At 61.3% G+C, this 17,236-nt stretch overlaps 1 protein-coding gene across 1 annotated transcript; it reads right to left on the bottom strand.

Annotated features, from left to right (window-relative positions):
• Positions 1-236: 236 nt before the first annotated feature.
• Positions 237-17,172, bottom strand: WDR90 (WD repeat domain 90). Its single transcript, XM_054714569.1, has 42 exons — positions 17,131-17,172; positions 16,766-16,857; positions 16,463-16,639; positions 16,267-16,372; positions 15,831-16,001; positions 15,445-15,559; positions 15,295-15,362; positions 14,869-14,972; positions 14,582-14,794; positions 14,070-14,138; positions 13,135-13,245; positions 12,915-13,060; positions 12,789-12,846; positions 12,036-12,154; positions 11,720-11,863; positions 11,508-11,638; positions 11,325-11,441; positions 10,819-11,054; positions 10,454-10,593; positions 10,130-10,260; positions 9,506-9,636; positions 8,958-9,119; positions 8,638-8,766; positions 8,322-8,452; positions 8,178-8,242; positions 7,884-8,015; positions 7,569-7,751; positions 7,186-7,283; positions 6,508-6,610; positions 6,269-6,390; positions 5,947-6,106; positions 5,653-5,843; positions 5,396-5,564; positions 5,146-5,257; positions 4,790-4,961; positions 2,208-2,330; positions 1,840-2,014; positions 1,601-1,731; positions 1,361-1,504; positions 1,166-1,285; positions 995-1,079; positions 237-660 (listed from the first exon to the last, which is right to left on the bottom strand). The coding sequence occupies exons 1-42, from the start codon at positions 17,138-17,140 to the stop codon at positions 503-505; spliced, it is 5,454 nt and encodes a 1,817-aa protein (XP_054570544.1). The 5' UTR covers positions 17,141-17,172; the 3' UTR covers positions 237-502.
• Positions 17,173-17,236: the final 64 nt, after the last annotated feature.

Genomic DNA, 17,236 nt, shown 5'->3' with positions numbered 1-17,236 from the left:
CCGGCCAGGGGGCGGGGCCACGGCCTCGGGGTGCCACTCAGCCCCAGCAGTTTCCCGCTGGGCCCGGACCAGCCCACCCTGGGCAGGATGGCCCTTGCAGGTGGACTGGCCAGGGCCTCAGTGCTGGACAGGGAACAGGCGGGCAGGGATTTGGGCAGAGGCTGATTTCAGGCCAGGCAGGAGAGCCAGGCCCAGGGCAGTAGGAGCCTGGAGTGACCAGCAGACAATGCGACAATGCAACACCCACGTTTATTTCAAATGTACAGGTAGAAACATAGAAAAGCACTCAGGTGCCAACAAGCGCTTTACACATGTTTGGGGTCTTGGTAATTTACATACAGAGAGTCCTGAGCCCATCCAGTATGAAGGGACTGAGCCTACCCAGCCATCCTGCCTAGCACGGGGTTCTCCACTAACCCGGCTTCTCAGGAGAGCCTCTGGCCAGGCCAGGTGCCCAGTGTGACCGGGACAGCACAGCTGACGCCAAGGTCCCCAGTGCAGCTCAGCAGTCTGTGACCTCCCACACCAAGATCTCGTTGTGGGCCGCCGTGAAGAGCAGGCTGGCAGATGGGGCGAACCTACAGAGCTGTACCCAGTCGTCGTGGCCAGCAAAGTCTTGCGCGGCCCCTGACACACAGTCCACCAGCCTCAGCACACGCTCTGTGGGCAAATGGTATGGGGTGGGCCCTGTGCCCATGTCTGCAACTCCAGGGCCCAGGGGTTCCCCAACCCACCCTGGCTGCCTCCAGCTGGATGTTGAAACACCAGAGAATCTGTGCTAAATGGCCTGTCTTCCACACCCACGGCCAAGAAAGAGCCTGTCATTGTCAGGGTGTCTAACTACATGGGGCTTCCAAGGCCCCAAACTGGGCCGCTGAGTCCCTCTATTTGGTGCTGGACTCAGTACCCCACTTCAGAGATGAGGGTGCAGATTGAGGGGCATGTCCACTAAGTCCCACTAAGATAGGCTGAGTCCATACCCACCAGTACTCACCAGCAAAGCCAATGGCCATGAAGTGGGCCCTGGGGGACAGACTCAGGGACACAGCAAAGAAAGGCAGTGGGATCTTCTTCACCACCTGTGGGCATCGAGCATAAGGCAGTTAGCAGGGGTTCACATGCCCAGGACCCTCCCCTCCCAGGGTCACAGGGGGCGTGCACATGCCTGCTTCTGGCAGAGGCCGTAAAAGACCACCTCTGGATGTGGGCCGAGGCCTGCACACACCAGCAGCGTCCTATCCCAGGGACAGAAGGCAGCGAGGGAGGGTGGAGGGCAGTCTGAAGCCTGAGGAAAGGCACAACGTGCTGTGGCAGGATGGGCAGGCACCGTCCCCACCTGAGGTGCCACCAGGACCCTCACCTCCATGAGGATTGGTGCCGGGAAGCTCAGCCAGTCCACAAGCTCACAGCAGTCCCGCAGCCAGTTGGAGGCCCAGATGCTGACCCGCTGGTCCCCGCTGGCGGCCAACCACAAGTCTGTCCCCTCCACCCCGAAGGCTCCATTCTGGGCGGGTAAGGGCAGTGAGTACCTCCTGCCCCGCTTTGCCCAAGCCCCTTCTCTGCCAGCACCCCCCAGATGAGGCCCTGCTGGCCACTTCACCTCCTTGCTCGTGCTCTGGATGGTAGAGATGGGAGCGCCCCGGTGGTCACTCAGTATACGGAAGGTCAGACCTGTGCGTGGCTGGCTCACAGCCACAAGCCCATTCTTGTCTCCAGAGATGATGGTCTGACCTGGGCCAGGCAGGAGCCACTCTGTTACCTTGTGAGCTCCCAGCCCAAAGGTGTGACTTGGGTCAGGCAGGGGCCATGGGATTACCCTGTGAGCCCCCAGCCCCTCACCGTCAGCAGAGAAGGCGATGGCCGTCAATGCAGCCAGGTGTGGATGCATCTTGAGCTCCATGGAGATTCGGGAGATGTTGAACACACGCAATGTGCCATCACTATAACCTGCCGCCACGTGCTGCTGTTCTGGGCGCCCACAGGACGGGGGGCTCCAAGCCAAGCAGAGGCAACTCTGGGGACCCCAGTGGGGAAACATCAGCACTCCCCTGGGGAGCAAGATGGGGCCCAACCCCAAGGCTGAGGACAGACACTGAGGCTGAAGGGAAGGTGGAGCTCCCAGAGCCCTTCAGTGGAGGCAGGGTCCCACCCCAAGCGCGCGCGCACACACACACACACACACACACAGCCCCTGGTGCCCTGAATACCTGGTTCAGCACCTGGAACTGGATTACCAGCTCCATGCTGGACAAGGACCACACCCTCACACTCCCATCGTCTCCACACGTGGCACAGTGGGACTCGCTGGGGCTGAAGACCACCTCGTTCACCTGCAGGTAGCCAGCCAGCCCTGAGGCCACTTGGCCCTCGGGCAGAGGATACAATGGGGTCAGGTCATTCCTATGAAAGCATGCGTCCTTCCCAAGCCCGCCTGGCCATGGTCACCTCCACGTGGAGTAAAGAAACTGTCCTGACCTCCCTTCTGAGTGCCCCACACAAGACCTAGGTAGAATTCAAATTGTAAGGAGCCCATCTGCCATTGAACCTGACTGGAACACCAGAGAAGTGTTCTGGAAGAACCTAAAATGTGGTGAAGGGCCCTAGCCATTTTGGCTCAATGGATAGAGCATCAGCCCACAGACAGAAGGGTCCTGGGTTCAATTCAGGTCAAGGGCACATACCTTGGTTGCAGGTTCAATCCCCGGCCAGGGTCAGGGCTCGTGCAGGAGGCAACCAATTGATGTCTCTCTCACATTGATGTTTCTCTCTCTCCATCTCTTCCCCTCCCTTCCAATCTCTCTAAAAACCAATGGAAAAATATCCTCGAGTGAGGATTAACAAAATAAACAGCCCTAGCTGGTTTGGCTCAATGGATAGAGCGTCGGCCTACGGACTGAAGGGTCCCAGGTTCGATTCCGGCCAAGGGCATATGCCTGGGTTGCGGGCTTGATCCCCAGTAGGGGGCATGCAGGAGGCAGCCAGTCGATGATTCTCTCTCATCATTGATGTTGCTATCTCTCTCTCCCTCTCCCTTCCTCTCTAAAATCAATAAAATATATTTATAAAAATAAAATAAAATAAACAAACAAAAAATAAACAAAACGTGGTGATGGGACAACACACCCACAGAGGACTGCAGACTAAAGGTAAAGGAAGCACGACACACACTCCCGGCCACTGCAGGGGCCTCACCACTGGCGCTGGTGGCGTGGCTTTTCCTGAGACTGTCACGTGTGCACCGAGGGAGAACGCAGGCATGTGATTACTGCGAATCGGGATTTTTGGTGTGGGAAAAAGGGGATACAGACGCCATACACCAATGAGGTAAAATAAAATGGCCTAGTCCTGCATTTAAATTTCCAATGTAAGTATGAACTCGTGATATATTTTATCTCTAAAAATAATAATTTGGCTCTGTCTGGCTGAGAAATGGCGGGCCCTCTGGAGGGAGCTGCAGGGGGAGAGCCTGGGCACTGTCACTCCAGTGAGAGGGACCTCGGGCTTAGGTCAACACCCAGGACCCCAGTGCTCCTGCCCGGCGGGTGGATAAACAGTGTTCTGCCTGCACACGGGACAGTACTTGGCAGTAAGGAAAGAAGCCCTGGCACACGCTGGCCCAGATGAACCTTGAGGCTGTGATGCTCAGCGAGAGAAGCCAGACGGGTAGGACCACACAGCGTGTGATTCATGGACGTGGAAAGTTCAGAACAGGTAAATCCATGGTTAGTGGTCGTCAGGGGATGGGAGGCGAGTGCTTGATGGGCATGGGTTTCCTTTTGGGGTGATGATGAAAATGCTCAAAAATGGGCTGCTGTGATAGTTGTACAAGTCTGTGATAGCTGTACATAGACTGAAACCACTGAGTTTGAATGGCTGAAGCGTATGGCGTGTAAATTATACCTCAGTATAGAACTGTTACCAAAAATTAGAAAAGGCATATAATCCTTACTCCTCTCAGACTTAGTTTCTTCTGTGGATATCATTAGTTCCAAACAAATAAATAGATTTAAAAAAGAACTCAGTAGCCAACCCAAAGAACCTGTGCCCGGCCGAAGCCCGGGCTCCGTGAGCAGTGACCACGGGGAACCCAGCCTCCAGGTACACCCACCAGCTCTTCAGACTTGGGAAGGAATACATTGGCTGTTGCTGCAGCATCAACCCAAGGCTTGGAAACCTGGTCCATAAGGGCGAGAACCAGCGATCCTGCAGCTCCTGTCCCCGCTCTGCCTCAGGAAACCCAACTCCACCAAGGTGACGGTCACTCTGGACAAGGGCAGCACTGAAAGGCAAGCGGCCCCAGGTGCTGCCTGGTGGGACACAGCTCACCCAGGAGGAGCTGTGGGACTGACCAGCCTGACCAGGTTCTGGCCTAGCCTCCAGGTTCTCGGACCCCAGGGAACATGGGAGCAGAACGGCCGGTCGAACCCTGGTCGGTGGGAGGCCCAGGGATGGATGACCTGGTTTCTTTGCCAAGTAAATTACAAGGGGAAAAAGCAGCAGAGGGAAGAGGAAGGAGAAGAGCCAGGCCTGTGGTGCTGGCACGAGTGGACACGACGTGGACTGTGTCAACACAAGATGATGTGCAGTGCTACGTGTGTGGAATCCTTATCCTGAAATATTCACGCGTGAACTAATCCCACAGCGGGGCCTGACTCAGAACAACAACTGGGGGTTGGGGACACAACACAGACAGGGGAGAGTGAATGTGGGGCTCACAGCCCTGCCTGTGGCCAGGGTGGAAACCACCTCAGACATCTCTGACAGACAGCTGGTGGCCCAGCAGCCTCACCTTGCTTCTGTGGCCGCTGATGAGGCGGGTACTGGTGCCCTCGGCCCAGCTGACATACCAGAGCGTGCCCGCTGTGGTGCCCACCACACCCATGTCCATGCTATCGTGGAAGACAGCGCTCACGATGGCCCCGTCCAGGGTCAGCTCGCGCTCCAGGAACACAGAGCTGGACCTGGGGGGAAGCAGAGGGTCCCGAGTGGTGGCAATGAGAGCCCAGGGAGCCTGGTGCTTCTGGGGTGCGTCCATGTTCTTGAGCTCTGGCCTCGCCCAAGCATGTCCCCCCGAGGGCAGGCCCAGCTGGCGAGAGTGCTGGCTTACAGCCCTGGCCGAGGACACTGGCTCATGCGGAGGCTCACCTGGCTCCGGAGCCCTTGCGCCTCAGCTCTGGCACGGCTCCCACGGCCCACAGACGCAGGCGCCTGGTGTTGCTGCCGCTGACCAGCCGCGACCCCGAGCACAGCAGCACTCCTAGGGGGCAGGACGTGGCAGGAGCTGCTTCCCCAGCTGCCCGGGACTCGACAGGGTCCTACTGCCCCAGCATTGGGGCTCCCGGGGAGAGGCCAAGCCCCTACTTGGGGGGGCCGCAGGGGCTCCTCAGGCACCCACCGATCTCACCGTCGTCAGCCTCCCAGGCCAGGAAGCATCGGCTGGCACTCGTGTCCCAGACACAGACCTGGCCGGCGTTGGAGCCGCAGTACAGCAGGGGCTCGGCCCCGTAGCACAGGGACGTCAGCTCGCCCGCCCCCACCGTCTCGGGGACGGGCTCTCGGTGCACCTGGAGGGACACAAGGGCAGTGTGGGTCAGTCATGTCCCAGGGCCCGGCTAGACCCCGTCCTCCAAAACTGCCTCTGAGCCCTGGCACCTGGAGGCTGATGTCGGGCCCGCGCTGCTGCAGGAGCCACAAGGTGAGGGCGCCCTGGCCCACGCAGGCGAGCTCACCGGCACCCCAGGGGTTGAAGGCCACGTCGTGGACCGGCTCCGGGAGGTGGGTAGACGAAACGAGCTCATAGGTGGCCATGCTCCACAGGGCCAGGGTTCGGTCACCGTAGTCCCCTGGGGAGGTGCACGGTGGTCACACCAGCTGCCCAGGGGTCCCAGGACTGTCAGGGGAGTCCAGAGGCCACTGCCCTCTGCACACCCCCTCCCCCCAGCCGACCTAGTGTGACAAGGAGCCGATCATCCCGTGAGAAAGCTAGGGCTTGCACAGCGGTGCGGTGGTGAGAAAGGAGCTGCTGGCAGGAACCCCCAGGCACATCCCAGATGCGGATCTGGCAGCCCGAGGCGGCACCACTACTCCCAGAGGCAGAGGCCAGGACCTGGCAGGGTGGGCGAGGGGGAGTGGTTAGTGGGGTGGGGCAGTCCAGGGGGGTACTGGCTCTGGGTGGATGGGAGGCCAGAAGGTCGTCCCCTGCGCTGCTCTGGAGGCCCTACAGGAGGCACACTATGATTGCACCACGACCTGGGCATGGGGGGAGCACCTGGGCGTCGTGGCTGAGAGCCAGTGTGGAGATCTCCTCGGAGTGGCCGAGCCAGTGCTGCTGGGAGCCGGAGTGCAGGTCCTCCACTACCACCAGGCAGCCGCAGGTGTAGGCAAAGAAGCCTGTGGCAGGGAGGGAGCCCAGAGCTGGTCTGCTGTGGCCCTGTCATCCTCCCTGCAGCTCTGGGCTGGGAGCTGGGGCGCCGGAGGGGGCGGGGGCGGGGTGTCTGTGGTCCCTACCTGTGTCTGGCCTCCAGATCACGTTGGCCCGCCCATTCCCGTTGTAGCCCACAACAGCCTTCAGGTGCAGCCACTCGGCCCCGGCAGGCGGGGAGGAAACATTCTGTGAGAAAGTGGTCCAGGATGCTTACGTATGGCACAGCACCCAGCCACCCCACTTACCGCCCGCCACCTCAGGTTGTGTCCCATCAGGCTGGGGCCTGGGACAAAGCTATGGGAGGAACATGCCCGGATGGGACAAATGGCAAGAGCGTGGGCCCAAAAGCCTACACATGAGAGGCCAACTGGGGATGGAAGCTGGCGGTGCGGACAGGGAGGCAGGGGTGGGAGATGTGGGTGGTCCCTGGAGTCTGGGGAGGGCAGACAGGGATAGCAAGACCCAGGGGCTCTCAAGGACAGGACACGCAAGGAGGTAGGACCATCCGGTGGAGATAGTGGGCTTAGCAGGACACTGAGTGTCAGCGTGAGAGTGAAAGCACAAGAGCACGGTAAAACGGTACCTGTGAAGTGATTACTGTCAAGGCCTGGACTGCCGTCAACTTTGGCAGCAGCCCCAGGGAGACCCGGGGGAACCCACGTATCAGGAAGAAGGAGCACTCCCAGAAACCACAGGGTGCCACCTCACCCCTGACCCTCTGGGGTGTCCACGTGTGGCAGAGGATCCCACCCCCGTACAACCTTGGCCATCGGGGAGGCTTTGTAGCGTGCTGTGAAGTGTTTGTAGGCGTCCGGGCGGGCAGTGGGCTGGGTCCTGGCTCTCCTGATGCTCCAGGCACCTGGCGGAGAGGAGGAAGAGGCCACAGGAAGGCAAACCACCCACAGCATTCAGAGACCCCTCCCTCACAGTCACCTGGCCCCGGCTGGACAAGAGCACCCAAACCAGGAGACACTCAGGGTCAGAGGATGCATACGAGCCACATCCTAGCGCCCGGCCTCACAGCAGCCTCAGGCTGATCCACTTGCCCTTTAAGTGCAGGCCTTAGCTCATGGGGTGAACCCCAATCTGGGGGCCATGGGCACCTACATCTGACCCAAGCCAGTCATGAGTATCCCTGCCCTACCTTGCTTACTAGGCTGGCCATGGGGGTGGGGCAGCACGCTGAGGTCCCAAGGGCCCCCTGCGGCCCCGTCTCCAGCCCCACAGGCCTCCTTCTGCACCAGCATGGGTGGGCCTGCGGCCTGGCAGAGCCCCTCAGGGCTGTGGCTCTCCTCAGAGGGTCCTTCATCTGACACAGAGAAAGTGCCTAGGGGAGTTGGGGGGCAGTGAAAGGCGGGCACAGGGCCCCCTACACCCCCCCTCTCCCCACAGACCCGGAGCAGCACCCAAACATGCCGACAAACAGGCCTGCCAGGTGCTCCGGGGCTGCTGGCCTTACCATCGCCGGCCTCTAAGGGCCCAGCACAGATGCTCAGCTGGGGTGGGGCTGCCTGGGATGGCACGGGCACCTGACACCGAGGGAGCCCATCGGTCCCGGACAACACATCCTCCTGCTGTCTTGCATTTGGGCCTGGGGATGGAAGAGGCTGTGCTTAGTGACTGAGGAGGACAGAGAGCAGAGGGGGAGGGGTGCCTAGTCCCCCACCCCTCATGCACTGGGACCCTCAGGACCGGAAGCAGCACCATGCCACTCCCAGTGGCTGCAGTGCCAACACGAGATGTCACCACAGACCTTCCACTGTGGTGCGACCACTCACAGCCTCATTGGTTGGGGGGGGCCCGGGGGAGCCTGGGATGCTGCAGAGGCAACAAGAGAGGGTGTCAGGCGGGGAGGATGAGGCAGGAGGCCTGGCAGATGCGGGTCAAGGGCACTTGCCTTTCGGGGGGCGACCTCTCAGGGGAGGCCAGGATGTCCCAGAGGAAGATGGCATCTCCCACGCTGAGGAAATGCTGCTGGTCAGGGGTGAAGGCCACAGCCTGCACGGGCTCTGAGTGGCCAATGTACACCTAGGGGCAGCACATTTCACATACAGAGACCCCTGAGGCCCGAGACCCCGCTGTTCTCCCACAGCCAGGCCTGACAGAATGGTGGCCGGGCAAGAGGTCCTCGTGGTATCAGGCCCTACGGGTCATCACCCACCCTCCTTCTCACCCGCCTGCCTACCCCCACCCACGTCCTCTGCAGCACACACCTGGCAGCTGGGGTTGGACTGCGTTAAGTAGTCCCACACCTTGATGGCACGGTCGGCAGCTGTCAGCAGCAAGCGGGCATCCCCGCTGAGAGCCAGGGCGGAGCAGGCCACGGGGTGCACATCACAAAACTGCAAGAGAACATTCTCGTGGGGAGAAGATCAGAGCACAGGAGTCCCCTGAACCCGGGAAACCTCCCTTCTCAAAAAAATGTACCTCTCAGGAGTAGAAGGCAGCCCAGCAGCGCCCCTCCTCAGGCACGGAGGACACCAAGATGGGAGCCCAGGGGAGACCAAGCCACCGGCCACGAGCCCGGACTCACCTCTCGAACCATGCGGCCCGATATGGCGTCCAGCACCACCACCTTGTTGGATGACAAGGACACCAGCAGGTGGCTGCGGGGGGCGGGGCTGAAGCAGACAGCCACGGCTGAGTCCAGGCCGCTGCTGGCCAGGTCCAGGGCACTGACATCAATCCGTAGCAGCTGGGAGAGAGCAGCAACTAGTCATCAGCCATGGCCTCTGGGCAGAGCTTACGCTCCCAGAGCCAGGGCACAGGAGGCAGGCAGCCTGGGGCAAGCCCCACACCCTTCCCTGGCTGGCCCGCCCTGGGCACATCCTGTCCTCTGTGCCTGTGAGTGAGGGCAGCAGGGCCGGGTCCTCTCTGAAGTGAGTGTGGCCTCCCACCTGCTCCCTTGGTGCGTCGCACTCCACACAGGGCCACGGAGAAGCCCTGCCTCCCCCGGGCCCCCGGTCCTGGCGGAGCCCAGGGGAGCCACGTGGCAGATAGCTGAAACACCCCTGGGGTCCGCCGGCCAGGCTGGTGCAGGCCCGCCCACATTGGGCACACGGAAGGTTCTGGCTGACTCACCTCATCCAGTGAGGCTGCGTCCATGATGGTCACCATGTACTTAAAGGGACCCATGAAGGCCAGCAAGCGGCTGTCCCCACTGACTGCCACGGCGCTGGGACGTGGGAGGGCATCCCGGCACACCACGTTAGCTGCCGGATCACGGGGGCAGGTGGTCGGCTAGGAGGGAAGGGGTGCCCAGAGCAGGCACAAAACCTGCCCACAAGTGCAGAAACCAGCCCAGGGCCTGAGCGTCAGAGCGCAAAACACCCAGGGCCCAGGTCTGCCGGAATATAGCTGGGCTTCTCCTGGGCCACGTGACCCCCCAAGTGACCATCTGACTGGCCATGGGAGGGACAGATGCCCTTGGTGGGTCTACCCTCTGCCAGCCTGGTGCTCAGGCTGTTCACCCCCTTCTGGGGTGGGGCAGAAACAGACCCTCATAGACCTTCTGTTTTGAGGGCTTGGTGTGTCCTAAAACCACACTTGCCCTGGGGGTCTAGGTAGTGAGGCCACCGAAGGCAGTTTTCTGCTGGCAGTGGACACTAGGCAAGCCCCACCCCCACAGGAACCAGAGGAGGGGAAGGCTGGGAGGCTGCGGTGGAGCCGTGCAGGGGCGGGGGAGGCGGTGGGGTGGTGTCTAACCTGCAACACGCAGGACGCGGCAGCAAGTGGCAGCGCAGTGGTACTGGGCCAGGGTGCCCTGAGAGCAGGCACTGAACAAGAGGCTGCCATCGGGGCTGGTGACCAGGCTGGTGATAGCTCCTTGGTGACACCTGCCCACACAGGGATGCCCGCTGCCTTGGCCCCGAGTTGTACCATCCCTGACCACGTCCCCAAGGGGCAGCAGAGCGGGAGGTTCCTGTAGACGGCTCTCCCCTGCTCTTCCCGGCCACCCACCTACCCCAGGGGACCCCACAAGTAGCCACCATAGGCATCTGTGGAGCCAGGAGCCAGCTGGGCACCCACCTGTGTTCCACCAGGACCCTGGTGGCCTCCAGGCTGAAGGAGCGGACGGCCCCACTGCTGAAGCCGCAGAAGAAGACTGGCTGCGTGGGATGGAAGGCGACTGCACATGGCGCTTCCTCAGGCGACGTGAAGTCGTAGAGCTGGAGGGCGGGGCCATGTGAGGGCAGGCAGGGTGGTCGCTACCAGCTGGTCAGAACCTGAGAGCTAGTCTCTCTTCAGGTGGCCTGAACCGGAGGATCCCCAACACAGGCCACAGGACAAAGGGCACCAAAGGTCCTCCCCAGCCCCCCACCTGCCTGGGCCCTGCCCCCCAGGCCTCAGCATGGCTGTGGCTCTCTAGTCTTTCCCTCCCGGCCGCACTCTACCTGCTGCAGGGTCGCCAGATCCCAGACTCGGACAGTGTGGTCCTGGGACACGGTGGCCAGCTGTCCCCGGTTGCACTCGGTGGCGAGGGCCAGCACCAGGGCAGTGTGGGAGCGCACCAGCACATTATACTCCCGGGAGGGGATGTCCAGGAAGCCCAGATGGCCCGAGGAGGTGGTGGACAGCACACGCAAGCCATCGGGGCTGAGTCGGACTGAGCTGATGGGGCCCTCATGCTCTGCAGGCAGGGTGGCTGGGTGACCTCCCAGGCAGGGTGGGCCGGCACCAGGGCAGGCTGGCCACATCCAGGATGCACCTCCCTCCCAGCCCCCCAACACAAACTCGTTTCCTTGCTGCCTTCCTGTGGACAGATCAGGCAGCTCCCCCGTGGCCACCCACTCCTGGCTCAGCAATGGTGGGTCCCAGGGTCAGGATGAAGCTTCTCAGAGTCCTGACGGCCATCTAGCCCAGGAATGGACCCTGATGGCAAGCTGCTGTCTTGTCCTACCTGCCTCCAGGAGCACAGAGGAGAAGTCCAGGGGCCAGAGGCGCAGGTAGCCGTCCTCCGAGCCCACCGCACACTCAGCCTGGGAGACGCTGAGGCTGCTGATGGCGATGCCGGGGCCTGGGGGGCAGGCAGCGTCAGCAGAAGCATCAGGGCTGCTCCACCCACACAGCAGGGACTACCTACCCAAGCTGAAGAACTGCTTCTGTGGGAGGGGGCTACTGGGAGTCTCCGTGGGCAGGAGGTAGCGAGCGCGCCGCACAGCCATGCGCTGGTGGTCGATCTCCAGGATGTGACCACTACGGCTGCAAACGTAGCTGCCCGGAGAGGCAACAGGTGAGGGCCGAAGGGCCAGACAGACGGGACTGGGCTAGTCAGCGGACAAGGGCAGTACTCACAGCGTGTGGCCATCCTGGGCCTTCCCAAAGGCCAGGTCAGTGAACTCTAGTGCGTGATGCTCCCCCAGGTCCACAGGGCAGGAGCACAGGCCCCCACCTCGAAGCCGCCACAGCCGCACATTGCCCCGCCCGCATGATGCCATCCTGCAAAAGGGTATGAGGGTGAGTTATCCAATCCCCACAGGGAGATGAGGCTGCTGTGGACAAGGGCCCTGAGTGGGGAAGGGGAGACAGGCTCAGTGGTTCAGCCCCATCCAGGCCCATGGGCTGCCAGACCCCCATCCCAGCACTGCAGGTGGGCAGGAGGCCCAGTTACCTGGTTTCATTAAAAAAGGCAATCTCAAAAGCCTGGATGTCAACGTCGGTGTTTGCCTTTGCGAGAATGACGGCCTCACCGCCTTGCCCCACCTGGTCAGTGCCCCACGCCACCACCATCTGCAACAAGTCCCTGCTGAGCGCCTGTGGCACCAGCCTGCCCTGCTGGGCCTCCACTAGGCTCTTCTCTCCTATGGGAGCCGGCCTGAGCCCTCAGCTGGTGAGAGTGTGGGAAGGGCAGCCCCACTACCCGGAGGGACCTCCACTTGCCCAACCCGGCTTCAGACATAAAACCCAGCTGCCCTATGACTCCAGAAGATGCCACCAAAGAGAGTGAGGCGAGTTATTTAAATGTTGACTCTAGCCCGGCCGGCGTGGCTCAGTGGTTGAGCATCAAACTATGAACCAGGAGGTCACAGTTTGATTCCCAGTCAGGGCACATGCCTGGGTTGCAGCTCGATCCCCAGTGTGGGGGCGTGCAGGAGGCAGCTGATCAATGATTCTCTTTCATCATTGATGTTTCTCTCTCTCTCCCTCTCCCTTCCTCTCTGAAATCAATAAAAATATATTTTAAAAATAAAAATAAATAAATAAAATAAAAGTTGACCCCACCCACAAGGGGTGTAAAACAGAAGATACTCTGTAGTGTGTGGGAGGCGGGGGGCCTCCCAGTGGGGCCGGGGAAGGCCAGCAGGGGAAGGTTGCTTCCTAAGTGACTTGGGCACGGCCCCACTTCCTCAGCCCGCCCTGTTACCATCTTCCCGTGGTGGTCCTTGCCAATGCAGCAGAGTAGTGCCCCACTGTCGGAGAAGCTGTGGGCGTGGAAGACAGTCAGTGTCACCAGGGCTGCCCCCACCCACCTCAGAGGCCCCTCACCCACCTGAGGGAGCAGACAGTGTGGACAGGGCTCCGGAACAGGGACAGGCAGCTCCTGGTCTGGAAGTCCCAGAGGCGCAGCATGCTGTGGGGGCGTGCCTGGGCTGAGGCCAGCAGAGAGTTGCTCCCATCCAATGCCAGGGCAGAGACCTGGGGAGGCGGCAGGTTGAGGGAAGGTGTGCAGCCTTTGGGTGCAAGCCATTCCTGGGCCAGGCAGTACCCACCTTGTCTGTGTGGCCGAGGAAGAAGCACTGCTCCCGGGTGTCAATGCACAGGACCACAATGATCGCATGGCAAGGGTACACGACAGCAGCCCCATCCTTGGTCCACAGGGCCTGTACACGGGGGTCAGAGGCTGAGGTCGCAGGCTGGCGGGCCTCGTCTCCCCACCCTGCTATACCTTTCCCCACGTAATGTGCACAGGAGTCAACGGGATGCACACACCAAAGAAACAGGAAACTGACAGACACATGAATGCACGTGCATGCACACTCACACACACAGTTTCCTCTGAGCCCTGTCTGCAATGCAAGAAACTTGGGAGTTCATGCCATGAAAAACCAGAGAGCCCACAAAGACTTGGAGCTTGTGTCCAGGAGGGCCTGACAAGCCAGGGCCTCCTCTCCCACTGTCCCCGACCGCACCCGACAGGGACCCACCAGTCATGCCCACACCAGCCCCACACGGCTGCATCAAAGCTTTAAAGGGCGCCCTGGCCGGTTTGGCTCGGTGGATGGAGTGTCGGCCTGCGGACTCGGGGGTCCCAGGTTCGATTCCGGTCAAGGGCATGTACCTTGGTTGTGGGCACATCCCCAGTGGGTGGTGTGCGGGAGGCGGCTGATTGATGTTTCTCTCTCATTTATGTTTCTGGCTCTCTCTCTCCCTTCCTCTCTGTGGGGAATCAATAAAATATATTAAAAAAAAGAAAAAAAGCTTTAAAGGGTAAGAGCTCACTGGTCTCTGGAAGCTCAAACACTTAAGCCAACACTGACCAGCCAGCACTCATGAGAACAAAGGGAGCCTGTGAGTGACGGTCACTGAGGAAGCGCCGAGCCACAGTGCAGACATGAGCAAGAAAGGGAATGCACACAGCAACCTCGGGGGATATAAGGCCTTTCCTGACACTCGTCCAACCCAACGAGAGCATGGGACCCCTCACCCATTTAGTGCTGTGGCCCCCGAAGCCAATGACTCTCTTGAGCCTCAGGACAGGATCTGGCAGGAGGCTCTGAAACAGACAAACTCACTGTGAGACCCCAGAAAGCAAGACCTGGTCCAGCCAGGGCTACCCAGCTGGGCTGGTTCCTTCCTCCCAACAAGCTGCTTAGGATTGGGTGGCTTCTTCTGACTGCTCTGTGGCAGGAAGTCAGGATTCCTGCCACACTGCCAGACCCTCCAGGTGCTGCCCCCGAGGCACCTGGGGCTGGGAGTTGGGAGCCGGGCACCAGACCCTCCTTACTCTTTGTTGAAAGGGATTTTTGCCCAAAGCTGCTTCCTGCCTACTCTGCTTTCTGCCAGGGGGGCTGATGAGAAGGGACCCCCAGAGGCCCAACTGCCCCAAGCATGGCTTGTGGTGAGCAAAGGCCCAAGATCCCCCTACCCACACCTCACCAAGGCCCCACCCACCTCTATGGCTTAGACTCCCCTGCCTTCCTCAAGACATGCACTCACCTCATGCTTGGTCGCATCCTCTGGGGCCTTGGGCACCACAGCCAAGTTACAAACAGACACCGGAAGGCCACTGCCAGCAGCATGCTTGTCAGTGGTCTTCGTGCTGGCCGACGGCTCTCGTCTATGGACCCTGGAGCCACCCCCGATGGAGACTTCCGAGCATTCAGAGGACAGGCCATCCTCTGGAGGGAGCCCCAGGGAGGCCTGCCCAGACTGTGGAGGGACAGTGTCTGTCAGACCCTGGGGCTACCTTCCTTAGCCCCATCTCTAATGGCACAGGCACTCACAGCTGCGGGGCCAAGCACCTGAACCCCAGGGGACACGCTGTCCTGTCTGGACTTGCCGAAGGGCACTGGGCGAGGGAGAAGCTGTGGCACGTGTCTCGGGAAGTCTGCAATGAAGCAAAGGGCAGAACCACTGAGCAGAGGGAAGAGGCCTGAGAAGGATGTGGCAGAAGGCACCGGGCAGGGCAGCAGAGAGAGAAGCCACCTCGTCAGCTGCAGCCCACCATTGCACCCAGGCTCCAGCACCCCTCCCAGCTGGAGAGCTGGAGGCCCCTAGGCACCCTACAAGCAGCCTCCCAAATGAACTGGGACCTCAGGATGACCTCCAGGCTAGCCCAGGCCCCTGCAGGCACCACACCTGAGTTCACCACCCAGACCCAACGCCAGGACCCCGTCTCCCGCCGAGCTGTGCACGCCCCACAGGCCCACCTGCCTCAGGAGGGGAACAGTTCCTCTGAACCAGCTTGGAGGGCGCTGCTGGGCTGTCGCTTGGAAACCTCAGTGGGGCAGAGGGAGAGTCAGCATAGCGGCCACCTGCCCTCCCCTGCCAGCCGCCCTGGGACAGGCAGAACTGCTCACCGGATGTGAATGTAGTGGTCGTGCCAGTTCTCCCCCTTTGGCACTGGAAATGCCATTTCTCGAGGCATGGGGGTGACAGGCAGCTTTGCCCGCCGGGCCTCGGCGACAGTGACAGCTACAAAGAGTAGAGTTCCTCCAGGTCTAAGGAAGCCCGTCCGGCAACCTCTCCCAGCCCAGGCGAGACTCGCACACCAGGTGCTTGCAGAGTATCGCCTGAACATCTGCCCAGCCACCACCGCCTCCTATCGGTGTCTCGGGAGCTAGGGCAGCAAGGCCACCTTCATCAGGTGCCAAGGCCTCTCCTGGGCAGAGCGTCTGGGGGGGGGGGATGGGTGTGGAGCAGCCCACCTGTAGGCTAAGTGCAGGGCGCGGGGCACAGCCCTCACCTGGGTCGAAGCACAGATCGCTGGTGTAGAGGCTTCGGACCAGCAGGCTGGCACACAGCCGGACACCCTTGAGATGGTTGTAGCGCCGGTTCAGGTACACAAGGAGGATGTCGTGCAGGTCCAGCTGCAGGCAGGTCCAGCGGGCACCAGGGGGAGCCACACCTGCCAGGTCTGCAGGAGGCAAGCCAGGGTCAGCAGTGCCCATCCTCTCACCAGCCAGCCCACAGTGCCTTCTGTCCTTGGCCTGACCCCATTCCCATGGCCAAAACCATGTGCCCCCCCCCCCCCCCCCGCTCAGGCTGCCCCACTCCAGGCCACAAAGGAGCCTGACTGGGCCTGTCCCACCTGCCCCTGGGCCTGCCCTACTTCCCAGTCTGCCCTCAGGCTGCTTCTCCTGGACTATCCCTGTCCCATTCATGTCCCATCTCTGTGTCACCTTTCCTGGATGTCCCTTCACAAATAAAGGGGAATTGAAGCCACGTGGCTGTAGACTTGAATTCCTTGAAGAGGTTGGAAAGGGATACACGGATGACCTGGCTCTCCTGCAGGGACAAAGGGTGGCTGTAAGGAGACCAGAGGTGGTACCAGGGGTGCAGAGCCCCCACCACAGACCCCGCTCCCAAGCTCAGCACCTCGGTGGACAAGTCCAGGTGGATGACGAAGTGCTTGGTGGACAGGGGTCGGAAAAGCAAGTACAGGTATCGTCCTGTCAGCCCCAGGGACTGCGTGCTGGTTTTGGGGAGCTGGATGTAATTGCTGGCGGAGACAGTGCCTCTAATACGATACACAGTGCACTTTAGGGTCTTGTCCTGGAGAAAGAGATGGGAGTGTGCCCCACAGAGCCAGGGAGCACCAGGAGAGGCGCTGCCCGCTTGAGTCCCAGGCAGAGAAGAGGACCCCACCCACCCTGCGGCCAGGTCTTCTGGCTCCCTTACCATCACTGTGGCCACGTCACCCTCCTTAGTGGACCGCTTCCACTCGTCCACCTTGAATTGTCTGAAGACGTTGAGGAATGGGTGCTGCCACACTGGGGGGACAGGGAGGTGTGGGGGACCTGCCCCAGGTGCCAGACCCAGGGCGGGGCCGGAGTCTGGGTCTGCACGCTCCCCAGTAGTGACAGCAATCAAAGCGCGAGTACTGGGTTCGGGCCCAAGATCCGCACCAACCCGCCCTAGGGCCTGCGATTGGCGCTGACGAAGCCAGGCCGCAGGCTCAGTGCGCACCGGCCACCGGACCCTGCCCGCCCCCCCCTCAGGGTCCCGGACCGCTTGCCCCCCGGGTCTGCGGGCCGCGAGCCTACCTCGCGCCATGGCGCAGCCGCTTGCACTTCGCTTGCACTTCCCGCCTCGGCCGCCGCGCGCCCCACGCAGGGCACGCAGCGCGCGCCTAGCAACGGCCGCCTGGCA

Source organism: Eptesicus fuscus, chromosome 4 (assembly GCF_027574615.1).
Source record: "Eptesicus fuscus isolate TK198812 chromosome 4, DD_ASM_mEF_20220401, whole genome shotgun sequence".
Classification (NCBI taxonomy): domain Eukaryota; kingdom Metazoa; phylum Chordata; class Mammalia; order Chiroptera; family Vespertilionidae; genus Eptesicus; species Eptesicus fuscus.
The sequence above is the reverse complement of the archived record's forward strand: the minus strand, read 5'-3'. Positions and strand labels throughout refer to the sequence as shown.